Genomic DNA, 12488 nt, shown 5'->3' on the forward strand with positions numbered 1-12488 from the left:
CTTAGATGAGGAAAGTCATGAAACAGCATCTTTTAGCTCAACCTGAGTACTACAAGATAGAGCGGGGGAGACCCTCGTCCCTGAAACTGGAGCTGGTCTGAAGCACATCTAGAGCGCTGGGCACAGTAACTACTGTGGGAGCCAATCTTCCTACTGGGATCCTGCCAGGCCAGCGCGACCTTCTCTGCTTATCAGTGTTCTTGATAAATCTTGCTTGTGATTGTATTTGTCTGCTGTCCCTTTCAGAACTGAATTTGGGGAATGTCATGGCCCCATCTTCAGTCTCTTTTAAAAACTTCCCCAAGTATCTACTAACTGGTAGATTTTTGGAAAATCTCTCTCTCTCTCTCTCTCTCTCTCTCTCTCTCTCTCTCTTTCACACACACACACACACACACACACACACTTCCTTCTATAAAGGGTTTTATATAAGGATAACTTTCAAATGGCATGCATTCTGAAATGATGTTAGAGAAGCTTTTAATTTTACCCATAGCCTTTATGGAAATTCTAGTTTTGTGGTATCCATACATAAAGATGCTAAATATATAAACCTTTCAAAACTTACAATCGTTTTTTGGTGGTCCTGGGGATGGAATCTAGGGCCTTCCAAATGCTAGGCAAAACCTCTACCACTGAGCTACATCTCTGCTCTCAAAGTCTGAAAATAATAATAATAATTATTCTTAGGTTGTGCTGGGGTTTGAACTAGGAGCCTTGTGCATGCCAGGTTGTATTCTGAACTGTGCCTCCAGCCTCTTTCTGGGCTGGTTATTTTTATGACAGAGTCTTGCTTTCGAGGACTGTGCCTAGGCCGTGATCCACTTACTGATCATTTCCAGTTACTGCTGGGATGTCAGGCATTTGCCACGCAACCAGCACTCCATTGAGGGGAGGGGTTTCTACACTTGGTCTGCCTTGTTTGGTACAGAAGCATAATCATCCCAGGCTTGTCTTCACAAGTAGCTAGGATTACAGTTGTGAGCTACTGGCTCCTGGAGTCCTAGAAGTCACGCAGATGAGGCCTGGTGTAGCCAGTGCAGGGCTGGCTCTGAGCACGGATTTGTGCGGAGCTCTCAGAGGTTCAGCACAGTGGCTCTCAGTCAGGCCTATCCCTGGGTTCTGGGCTTGCCACTTGGGGTTATGTGGCCAGGCAAGCTATTCGTCACTTTGAACCTCACTTTCCTTATCTGGGACAGTGACTGTGGGTGTCATGTGAGCTGGTGTATGTATGCAGTCTTTCTGGGAAGTCTGACACCAAGCCAGACAGATAATGTGTAGTGGTCAAAAGATGCTGGGGGGGGGGGGGGGGCGGCGGCAGGTGTGATGGTTACCTACCCCTCTACAACCTGGTCAGCAGATTTGAGTGGAAGAAAGCTGACCCCATCGAGGTTTTTGTTGTTGTTGTGCTGGTCTTAGGGCTTAAACTCAGGGCCTAGGCACTGTCCTGGAGCTTCTTTTGTTCAAGGCTAGTACTCTACAGATACAGAGCCACTTCCAACTTTTTCTGAGTAATTTATTGGAGATAAGAGTCTCGTGGACTTTTCTGCCCAGGCTGACTTTAAACCACGATCCTCAGATCTCAGCCTCCTGAGTAGCTAGAGTTACATGTGTGAGCCACCAGCACCTGGTTCCATCTAGGTATGTTTAAGTCCAGTATTTGTAACTAAGGAGAAAACAGCTTATACAACCTGTCTTGTAACATGGCAGCCCCAGCTCTGACTTTCTGGATAGTACAGCACCTTGTGTGTGAGATCTCTGAGGCTCAGCTACATGCCACAGCAGAACTAGTGATCCTTTCAGGCAGTTGCTGGTGGCCACAGCTGAGCTGGACAGGAACCCCAGAGATCAAGCCTTTGGCTAATCCTTGAGGACTCAAATACAGGCTATTTATGGCACTGGCTAGATTCTTTGCTTTTCTTTTTTTGCTAGCTGTGGGCTTGAACTCAGGGCCTTGGCACTGTCCCTGAGCTCTTTCACACAAGGTTAGCACTCTACCACTTTGAGCCACAGTGACACTTCCAGTTTTTGGGTGACTAAGTGAAGATAACAGACTCATTGATTTTCCTGCCAGGGCTGGCTTTGAACTGAGTTCCTCAGATCTTTCTTGTGAATAGTTAGGATTACAGGCTGAGCCACCAGTAGGTGGCTAGATTCTTTTCTTTCTTAAGTTTTTTAGGCAGATCAATGAGAACCCACTTACAACATTTATCATGCCAAATAACAAGTCAGGAATCTCACCAATCAAAATCTGTTTCTGAATTCATTATGCTAATCAGGAAGGTCTCTAGGTGATAGAGAGATAGATAACAAAAGTAATTGTAGCTGCCCCTGGAGTGTTCCCTTTCTGTAACACAGCAGCTGAATACTTCAAGTGAGAATTTTCCACTAGAGCAACTGGCTGTCCCTGGTGCTTAAGTCTACCCTGACTAGTACATACATAATTCCACCCTGTCAACACCAAAGTATTTTGAAGTAAATTACTTCATGGAACAAGTGCTTATACCACCATGCTTGCCTATTAAATGCTCAATTAGCATTAGCCCTGGTTTTATTACTACTGTAACCATGTAGAATATATCAAGAAAAGGTACAGAACTCTATTGTTTAACTTGGGTAAAACAATATTCGAAATGAAAGTAAACATATTACTACACTCAAGAACTACTCTCATAATTTGGCTCTTTCTTTTTAAATCAGAAATTTTGATTGCAGTTGAATGTAGATACAATAGAAGGAAGTCCACAAGGTAACTGTATGAGGAAGGTAGAACATGCTTTTAGATTTTGGGAGATGATCCATCAAGTGAGCACCAAAATCCTATGGGAGAATGCATCTGCAAATGGTTGAAACATCTGGCAGTCCTCGATGGAAAACTGAGGAGAGGTGTGGGGCCTCAGGGTCCCAATCTTCCGGGCTGACATCTGGCCTATTCTTAGGATGAATTTTGCTGGAGGGTCAGGCCAGAACATTCTATAGAATTCTTATTATCTTTAATCTCATACTTGCTACTTAGAGCCTTAGGGGTCACCCTAAATTTTGATCACAATATCTAGATATGCTAGCAATGACTTTCGGACATCAAATTCAAAAGCAAAAATGCAAAACAAAAGTACCCAGCAACCTTTAAGGAGCATTATCTTCTCCTGGTTTGAGCAGATATGTCTCTTCACTTCTTTATTGGTTCAGAAAATAGCATGATACGACAGACATGCCTTTACTTTTCTGTAGCGGGTAGTAATCCCTATTTTCAGTGGTATCTTTAAGAGTCTGTCAAGTGGCAGAGCCTCCATACTGCCATTCCTTCCAGAACTATAAGTAGAAGCGAACTGCAGGACAAGAATATATTTGTGGCTATCCTCCAATGACTTTATTTTCTGTCTTTACTCTGGATTTCTATTTCCATCAGAACAGCCTGTTGTCAGAGTACTGGGGCTCTTAGTTGGCAGGAATGAAGGACAGACAGGAGTGCCTCATGAGATGAAGGCTAACTCACCAAGACCCACTTTAAACAAAGATGTATCTTTTTAGTTATAATGAAGAAAATGAAAGGTATGAGTCCCAGTTTATAATTGGATCACATAAAATATGTTTATGGGAACAACTATAGATGTTAAGTATTCTGAAACTACAATGTAAGTAGCAATGTATTGTGAAAGAATTTAAATGATCTAAATCCATGCCAAGATCTCACATTTACAGCGTTTGGAAACAATGCAGTGCTTTCTGGTATTTGAAGTACTTCCCTTTCCTGTAATCATTTGTACCTCTGGAAGACAAATGGCCTGGTGTCCAGTCTCTGTTATACGATCTAGTATAAATTAACATTTTTCTGTTTTCATTTCTTCATATAAAATTAAGATCCTATTGATTTGGTAATCACTGAAGGTTGTTCAGGCAACACAGATTATGTGCTTTACAGAGTGTGGTGCAGAATTACAGGGTAGTTCTGTTAAAATCATGTGTATGTGTCAAGTGGAAATCTCAAATAAGTGTTGGGGGAAAAAGGATACCAGCAACGTAAAATGTTACATTTAGTTCAGTTAAAAGTTGATAAACCCCAAGTAAATTTTGATTATTTTTACACTTAATAACTTAATTATAAAATAGAACATAAATAATAGAGTGTTTTCAGTCCGAGGTACAGGTCTTCTTTTCTTGAAAAGCTTCTGATTACACTAGGAAAGGAAAAGTTTGGAGGGCGTGAGCGGTCTCCACCCTCTGAAGAAGTCCTCCTTTGTGACCCTGCCAAGGGGGTTACATAACCATTCCATTTAGAACTCCGTTCCTTCCCACTTGGTTAGGGAAGTGTCCTCTTACAGAAAGGTAAAACTGGAAAAAACGGTCAAGTGCCACTCTGTTCTCAGTATGGATTGGGAAACAAGTTACAGCATTAAGTTCCAGCTTTTGGTGGGAAAACTGGAACCTGGGTCCACACTAGAATCAGACAGGTGTTCTCCCACTCTTTCCTAAACCCTGTGTCTATCAGAAAGCTATCCTCCATCAGCTTGTTTTTGGTCATAATAGACCCATAATGAAGCATCAACAACTTGAGGAACAGCTGCCTTGATACGGTTTTGTACACAGTGTCTGTAAAGGGCAAGATATATGCTGGATCATAAAACTTAAAACTTAAGTAGCATGTGTTTAATTCAGAGAGCTTTTGCAAATACGAGAAATTTGGGACCATCATTTTTAACTGCCAATAGCTACCACACTCAGATATGTACTTTCATTTTGCTACTTAAACACATTAAAAATTAATGTAAATATATATCTGAATGAAAGACCTCGAATATTCTGAAATGTTTTTTCCTAGATGTAGCGATAACTTTTTTTGAAACAGATATTGAAAAAGCAAAGTGATCCGAATACTCAAAAGAAAAAGATAAATAAAAAGTAAAATACCAGTATCTAAGACCTAATTCCTTTCTTGCTGAGTTGTGCACTGAGCCATTCTCAACTAGAGTACAAGCTGATCTTCAATCCCTCCTATGTAAAACATCATCTCGGTAGTACATAAATATCACGATCAAACTAGAGGGTAATTTGGAAGAGCTCATGGTTCACATGGCAGCCTATGGTCAGGGATCCCCTCTTGACAAAATATGAACCTTCTTCTGCCCTGCTTTGGGAACTAAAGGAGGGCAGCAGCAAACAAGCCCTGTAGCATTGTTTCAGAGGAAGGCCAGCGGTGGGCCTGCACTTCCTTCAGGCCTTCTCTCTCTTGCTGAACGAACTCCAGGGAATGGCATCACGTCAGGCTTTCCAGACGTATTATGTGAAGCCATAGCTCACTGTCATTTTCAATAGGAAGCCTCATAATTAAAGGTCAAATAGTCACTTCATCTGCAATCAATCAATAGAAAAAGTACTAATACGGAGGACTAATCAATCAATGGCAAAGACTCTAATAAAAGCAATGAATCAAATTCAGCATGTGTGTAGACGCAAGTAACATAGAAGAGATTGAGACAGGGGGAAAAGCGAGAACAATAAAATAAACCTAAGGTATAGATCCAAAGGAATATTCAGGAAGCTTCTCAAGCAAGGGTTTCCATCCTTGCTTCATTAGTTACAGGGGCACCACTGGGCCTACAACCATTTATTCTCAAATGGAAGTACTAAAGGTGACGATGAACGGTATTTGATGTTTTACTCTGTGTATTCCATTTGAGATGTGTGTGGTGGGGGAGGGGAAGATCACGAGATGAAACATTCTATTGGTTATTTCCAAAGAGGAAGATATATTTTTCAAGTGCCAAATAGCTGTATGATAATCCATTCTAGTTCATCTTTGTGTGAGAAGAAAGGATCATGCTGACAGATATTATCTGAAATTTCCCCCTATTTTTCAGAATATGATTTCTTCACACTAGGTCGGTGCTGTGTTGCTCTAACTCCAGGAGACTAGCATTTCCATTAGATAATGCACTGGCCTGCAGGTCAGGTCACTGTGAAGACACAGCCTCACTGCCTGTGCTATCAGGCCACCACAACAGGGAGACATGGGTTGGATCTTGTGAAAATGGACACAGTAAAAGTATAGTGCTTAACAAACCCACCTGGTAATCATACCCAAGTACTCTCTGGTCAATGAAGAATAAAGAATGACAGTGACCTCTTTGAGATAAGCAGGGAGGGGAGGTTATTTTCTGAGTGCTTCCATAGAGACGACAAAACAGAATGTTCAAGATAGAAATGAAATTCCCCCTGGGTACTAGCGACTCACTACTGTAAGCCAGCTACTCAGGAGGCTGAGATATGAGGATTGTGGTTCGAAGTCTGCCAGGGCAAGAAAGTCCCTGAGACTCTAATCTCTAATTAATTACTAAAAGGCCAGAAGCGGAGCTATGGCTCATGTGGTAGAGAGCTTGCTTGATCAAAAAAGTCCAGGAATAGCACCCAGGTTCTGAGTTCAAGCCCCAGGACTGGCACAAAAGAAAAAGAAAAAGAAAAAGAAAAAGAGAAAGAGAAAGAAGGAAGGAAGGAAGGAAGGAAGGAAGGAAGGAAGGAAGGAAGGAAGGAAGGAAGGAAGGAAGGAAGGAAGGAAGGAAGGAAGGGAAGAAAGAAATCCCTTAAACTGAAAGCTAAGGAAACTGAGGCTAGTTCCTGACACCTCATTCCCACCCCATCCCAGTTCTAGAGTTAACATTCTGTACTGGTTGTCTTTTATGAGAACTGAAAAGCATGGTTATAAATTAAGCTAAATCTGAAAGCATTAGAGTTAGGCCCTCAGAGATTGAAGGAAGAATAGTGTTTCTAAACCAGGATCCTTCCTTACTTTGGTAGTGTTGTTTGTCTAACAGAACCAACAGCATCCCATTTCATTTAACCTGAAGAGTTCTGTGTGTTTCCCAGATTTTACTCTAGCAGGTAATATATGGCTTTGAACTCGGCGAATCACTTACCCAACGTAAGGGATTTGTGTGTAGAACAGAAGATGATAGCCACTGTATCTGCTGCTGTGAAGCCCGAGTTATTCCTAGGGTCAAAAAAAGTTATTTGTTAATACCTGTGGGAAAAGACAATGTAACTTATTCTAAATCAACTGCAGTACCCATCTTCATGCGAACATCCTTTACATCAATTCCAGGGGTGGAAGTTATTCTAGACTGAAACGGATGATGTATGAAGTCATATATCTGACTTCATTGTTTAGAGATCACTCTGAGTCCTCATCTTTTCTTTTTCTTGGTCCCTGGGCTTCAACTCAGGGCCTGGGCACTGTTCCTGAGTCTCTTTGTACTCAAGGCTAGTGCTCTACCACTTGAGCCACAGAGCTAATTCTGGCTTTTTCTGAATAGTTTATTGGAGATTAGAGTCTCATGGATTTTCTTGCCCAGGCTGGCTTCCAGCCACAATACTCAGATCTCAGCCTCCAGAGTACCTAGGATTACAGGTATGAGCCACTGGTGCCTGGTGATTTTTTAAGCAGTTATTGGCGCGTGGGAAGTGTGGGGCGGGGGGAGAACATCAAAACTTGTCAAAGATCTTCACGTGGGAGTAAAGACAATAAGCCCTAAAGGTAGGCAACATGATACCTCTATTTATCAATGGGAAAATGGAGGCACACAGAAGCTATGTAGCTTATTTAAGTCCCACTGCTGGTAAATGACAGATCTAGTGTACTAATGCTCCTAACTATTATGTCCTACTATTATTCTACACTAGATTAAGGATCAAAAATTTTTCATCAAAACCAATTATGTGTTGGGATGGGCTCCCAGCAGCCTTAGCAGGAGATAGCATCATTGCCTTGCTCTATGTAAAAAGGGAACCCGAAGCACAGCTGGTCATACAGCTCAAGTAGTTTGCCCCACACTAAGGAGTTCAGTTTGCTTTCTTAGGAAGAAAGTATAATAAGAACACCAAAAAGATGGCAGCAGTTCATGAGTGAGGGCAGCTATCTTGGCCAGTCACTGGTACTCAGCCATAATCTGTGGAGAATGGCTTCGTGGAGCCAGGTCATGACCGTACACAGAAAAACAAAGCACTCTGCTCATCTTATGTAAATTGGGATGACTACAATTATTTTCCGTGATGAACATCTCTATTCATGTCCTTGAAAGGAATCACATTACTATTTATTTTGTTACTCTACCGTATCTCTTTTTAATATTGACTTTCTTTTTATCCTGTTTTTATTTTTTTATAATTCTTTTGATCACTTTGGCTTCCCTTGAGATCTTTATTTCCTTTTCTTCCCAACCAGTCTTTTTTTTTTTTTTTTAAACCTCTCTTACAAAGCTTTCAATCAGTGTTTTTCACGTAATATTTATTTTGCCTTCCTCTGTGGTAGCCACAGAGGAAAACATGTCAGGTTTTACAAGAAGCATGGAATGTGGGGCAGCAAACGTCCTCAGAGAGTGCTCTGTTGAAACCCACCGTTTGGAGAGGAGGCCACATCCATGGGAGATTCTTTCCTTTGTTGCTTTCTGTACTAGTGCTTCATCAGCCCGTTTTGCAGAGGAGATCTCGTTTATCATTAGCTGTGCAGCACTAACCAAGTTAACCCAGAGCGCTGAGGCTTAGCTACCTCATCTCTAAATAGAAAGGAATCCTGGCAATACTTTTACTCCTTCCCATCCTCACTCCCCCTCAGCAAGGACGGCAATGGCCGCCTGGTGTGCTACACTTGCAAGGAATTTTCCATTCACAAAGGAGTTATTGACATCTCCCTTAGGATGAGTGACTTGTGCCACAAGGACCAGCAGTGGTCAGCGACTGAACTGCAATCGTCATTTCTAAGGTGGAGAAACAAGTCATTCACAGAAAGAAACCCCTTCAGATAGCTCCTATGTGCGGACATATACAATGAAGTCACGATTTCTCTGTGATTTAATGGTGCCAGGCTTTATTCTTACTTCATAAGTTACTACCTCAAGCTTGAGAAAATGTTTCAGTTTACATCAGTCAGTATATTTTTATTGGCCATGTACCATCTGCCTGGTGCCATAACAGGGCTGTAAGAACCAAGTGCTTCATGCAAGGTCCCGGGGGCCAAGGTCCTGGCACGATTTCAAGCCTCTTAACAGTCGAGCCTGTCCTTCTGGGCACTCACCACCATCACTGTAGTTCAGGCCTGACAAGCTCTCCATGCTCACCTTTCCTGTAACTATAGCTTCAATTGGTTTGTTTTGTGCATTATGTGACTGTGTATGTGTGTGACCATGTTCCATTCCTGCTTCCTCTGCCCCTAGAATCCCTTTATTCACATCTCTGTGCTCTGAGCAATAGCCATTTCTTTTGGACTCACGTCGAGCTCCATCTCTGCTGGGAAGCAGATTCTACCACTCTCTTTGGAAGCTTCCTTCTGCTTTGCATGGGACGCAGGTGGTTCTACTGTCCTACTCAGAGGACACTTACTTAGCCTGGAAACCCATGCGGGATTAGAATCACCTCTCAGTTGTGGTGTTTGCTGTGCTAACTTTCATACCAAAAGTATGTATGTATGCAATATCTAGTGAATGAGAAACACTGCTGGAAGAATCGGCCTTTATGGTAAGGCTTTAGGAATGATGAACTAGGATAGAGAGACCAAGTCAGGTACAAGGATAGCCTAAGCCAACACAGAAATGAGAGAGCACACAGTTCTTCCTGGGATAGCAAAGACTACCTTGCTACATAGACTGGAGGGCCTAGCACTTAATAAAATGAACCTCATTCTTAATCATTGGAGCTTTCTAAACACAAGAGTGGCCAACGGAAGTCTGAGACATTGGAAGCAGTATGAAACACTTAAGAAAAGATCAATGGGCCTTGAAGCAGAGTTAGCAGTAAGTACGTGCTGAGATAGAGATGAATTCCATTTTGAATATCATGTGTCTAAGGTCTTATGGAGACAGCCAGGGAAAGATAATGAAATGGGAAAGAAAACAATAGTCCCTGACCTTAGGAAAACACCGGAATAGAAAGTCTAGATTTACAATTCTCAGCATGAAGTGGACAGCTCAAGGCAGGAGAACAGAGGAGGCTGTGCAAGCATGTGGGGTAGACAGAGGAGACAGGGGACAAGGACAGATGCTTTAGTGATGTCCATAGTGTAAGGGTGGCAGAAGTCGGACAGGATGGCCAAGAAGATAGAAAGAAAAATAGGACAATATAGTGAACTAGCTGCCAAGAGTTACTATAAGAGAAAGTAATTTTAAGAGACTAACAGAAAAGATGCTTTACCGCTTACCTTGTTGAAAAGATGAAGGTTAATAGCATGAAACTCAGCTGGATAGAAACTACTGCAGAAAAAAAATATTGAATCTAAATTAGCACTATAAAGGTACATCTCTAGTGTATTTACTGGTATGCTTAGTTTCATTTGAAACTTAAGGGAACTCAAATAGAAAAACGAGTAAATAAACCAAACAAATATACATTGTTAAACTAATACAATCATTGAAATTCATAGGGCTTAACCTATTCTTTTTGTTTGTTTAGTGCTGATACTAAACAAACTTCCAGCATTTTGCTGGTTAATTGGAGATAAAAGTCTCTTGGATTTGTCTGCCCAGGGTAGCCTTTGAACTTCGATCCTTAGATCTTAGTCTCCTAAATAACTAGGATTACAGGCACAAGCACCTGTAGGCACCTGTAGGCACTTGGCTTAATCTGTTCTTACTGACAATATCCCCAGGTATTATTTATGATATCCACTACTTGGGAAAAATCTATAATCTTCTTTACGATTTGGCTGTTTGGTTTGCTCAGTTAAGAGTGTGTTATAGCACAAGGCACAAACATGGTACCACACAATATACACTGGGATAATCCATCTTGATGTTGGATAACAACAAGATTATTTGATACTGTAATACTAATAGAAGTTGTCTTTGGTATTTAGAATAAATAGAACAAAAGGTTGGTTTCTTAGCCTTAGCACATACTGGTTATTTTATAGCCTGCTGCTCCTTAAAGTGATATATTATCAGGGGTATCTTTTAGTAGAAAATATGATGTAAATATTCACATCTGAATCAATATAGCCAAATCGTTATACATATAATAGTGTCATATATTGTAAATCATAGTATGTAAAGCAGAATATGGGATAAAATTGGTTTACTTAACAATAAACTGAATTGGGAACAAACTGCTCGATCTGATGCTTGAGTCTGACAGAGAGTAAGGCTCTGTTCCTAACATCATCTCTGGTAAATCAACATGGAGCACCAGATATGGAAAACAAGGGATTAATACTAAATTCATAACTGGCGTCTTCCTAGAGAACACCACACATGCTAAAGTCACTGAATACACACAATACAAGCTCAATATTCATTTCGAATCAGTTTAACACTGGGACTGAGGCTGGGGAGCTGATTGCTTTGCTGTGCTGCTGGAGAGACCAAGGGAGGGGTAGTCAGGGGGGTGTCCCATCTCCCTACTTACTTATAAACAGGATGAGAACGAGGCTGAATTTATCCAGGTCGATATTCGGGTTAGAGAACGTGTCACAGAACGTGGTGTAGATGATCATGAGGAGCACGCTGCTGCTGATAGCACCGAACGGAGGTTTCTTCCTCTCAAGCCAATCCTTGATGTATCTTCGGACAATCTGAAACACAGGGAGCAACAGGTGGCCTCTTTTCCAAGATGTAGGGAGTTGAGTTGGGCATTGCAAAGTGATTCTGACAGCCAAAAGACATAAAGGAAAGAGAATAAATTTGGATGATGGCCACAGTGGATTTCAAAGCTTCCCTGCCATGCCACTCTCCTCCTGGGGAATTGAACGTTTGTAGTGCAGCTTCCACTGGGTGTCCATAATGAGAGTGTATTTCCAACCACATTCAAATCCATCCTTAATCATGCCAAATGCTCTTTGCTAGCTGTCACTGAGACGGGCCCATTAAGCCTCCCCGAAGTTTATCTCCTCTGCTGATCCTAATGGATGTGTGTAATTATCACAGCCCCCTTTGCCTCAAAGACAATTCCAAGTGCAACTTTGGGAATCTTAAAAATCTGACATCTTCAAGAATTTCAAGACAGTAGATAATCGAAAGTGATCCATGGAACATATTAATATTTAAAACACCAGCAATGCACCAGAAGTTTTTAATTAAATTATAACTCATGCTTGAAAAGCAAAAGTGCATGTGTTGTGGGAGTTTAAATAATTCACATTCTGAATATCTAGAGTTTTTGTGAATCCAGAGACAAATGCCATTTGCATGCTTTTAGAATTCCAAAATTAACACTTAAAAATGAATAAGCCTGTCCTAACTCTTCTACAGAAAGGATTGGTGAAATATGAGGTCACACAGCAATCCCTTCACATTTTAAAACCAAATCAGATATTTAAAATCAGGACAATGTGGATATTGGCATGAACTTTTGTGTGGACATAAACTTGAAGCACTCTGTTTAAAATCCTCTTTCGCTTTTGAAGGAAGCTGTATGAGCTGTATTACATGAAGAGTAGTTGAGACATATTAAGTTCCCTCATTATCCTACATAATTGAACAAGAGATTTCACAACAGGCTGAGTTCAACAG

The 12488-nt window shown here is 41.3% G+C and overlaps 1 protein-coding gene across 3 annotated transcripts in view; it reads right to left on the reverse strand.

The window, feature by feature from the left end:
* Slc10a7 (solute carrier family 10 member 7) overlaps nt 1–12488 on the reverse strand; it is a 167965-nt gene that overhangs the window by 14357 nt on the left and 141120 nt on the right. For all 3 annotated transcript variants that reach the window (XM_070022167.1, XM_070022166.1, XM_070022165.1), the window contains 3 exons: nt 11386–11551; nt 10184–10235; nt 6912–6985 (listed from right to left, as the gene is read on the reverse strand). In XM_070022167.1, coding sequence (XP_069878268.1) covers nt 6912–6985; nt 10184–10235; nt 11386–11551 — 292 coding nt within the window. The remainder of the gene's footprint in view (nt 1–6911; nt 6986–10183; nt 10236–11385; nt 11552–12488) is intronic.

This window comes from Dipodomys merriami, unplaced genomic scaffold (genome assembly GCF_024711535.1).
Source record: "Dipodomys merriami isolate MVZ:Mamm:240054 unplaced genomic scaffold, mDipMer1.0.p SCAF_15, whole genome shotgun sequence".
Taxonomy (NCBI): domain Eukaryota; kingdom Metazoa; phylum Chordata; class Mammalia; order Rodentia; family Heteromyidae; genus Dipodomys; species Dipodomys merriami.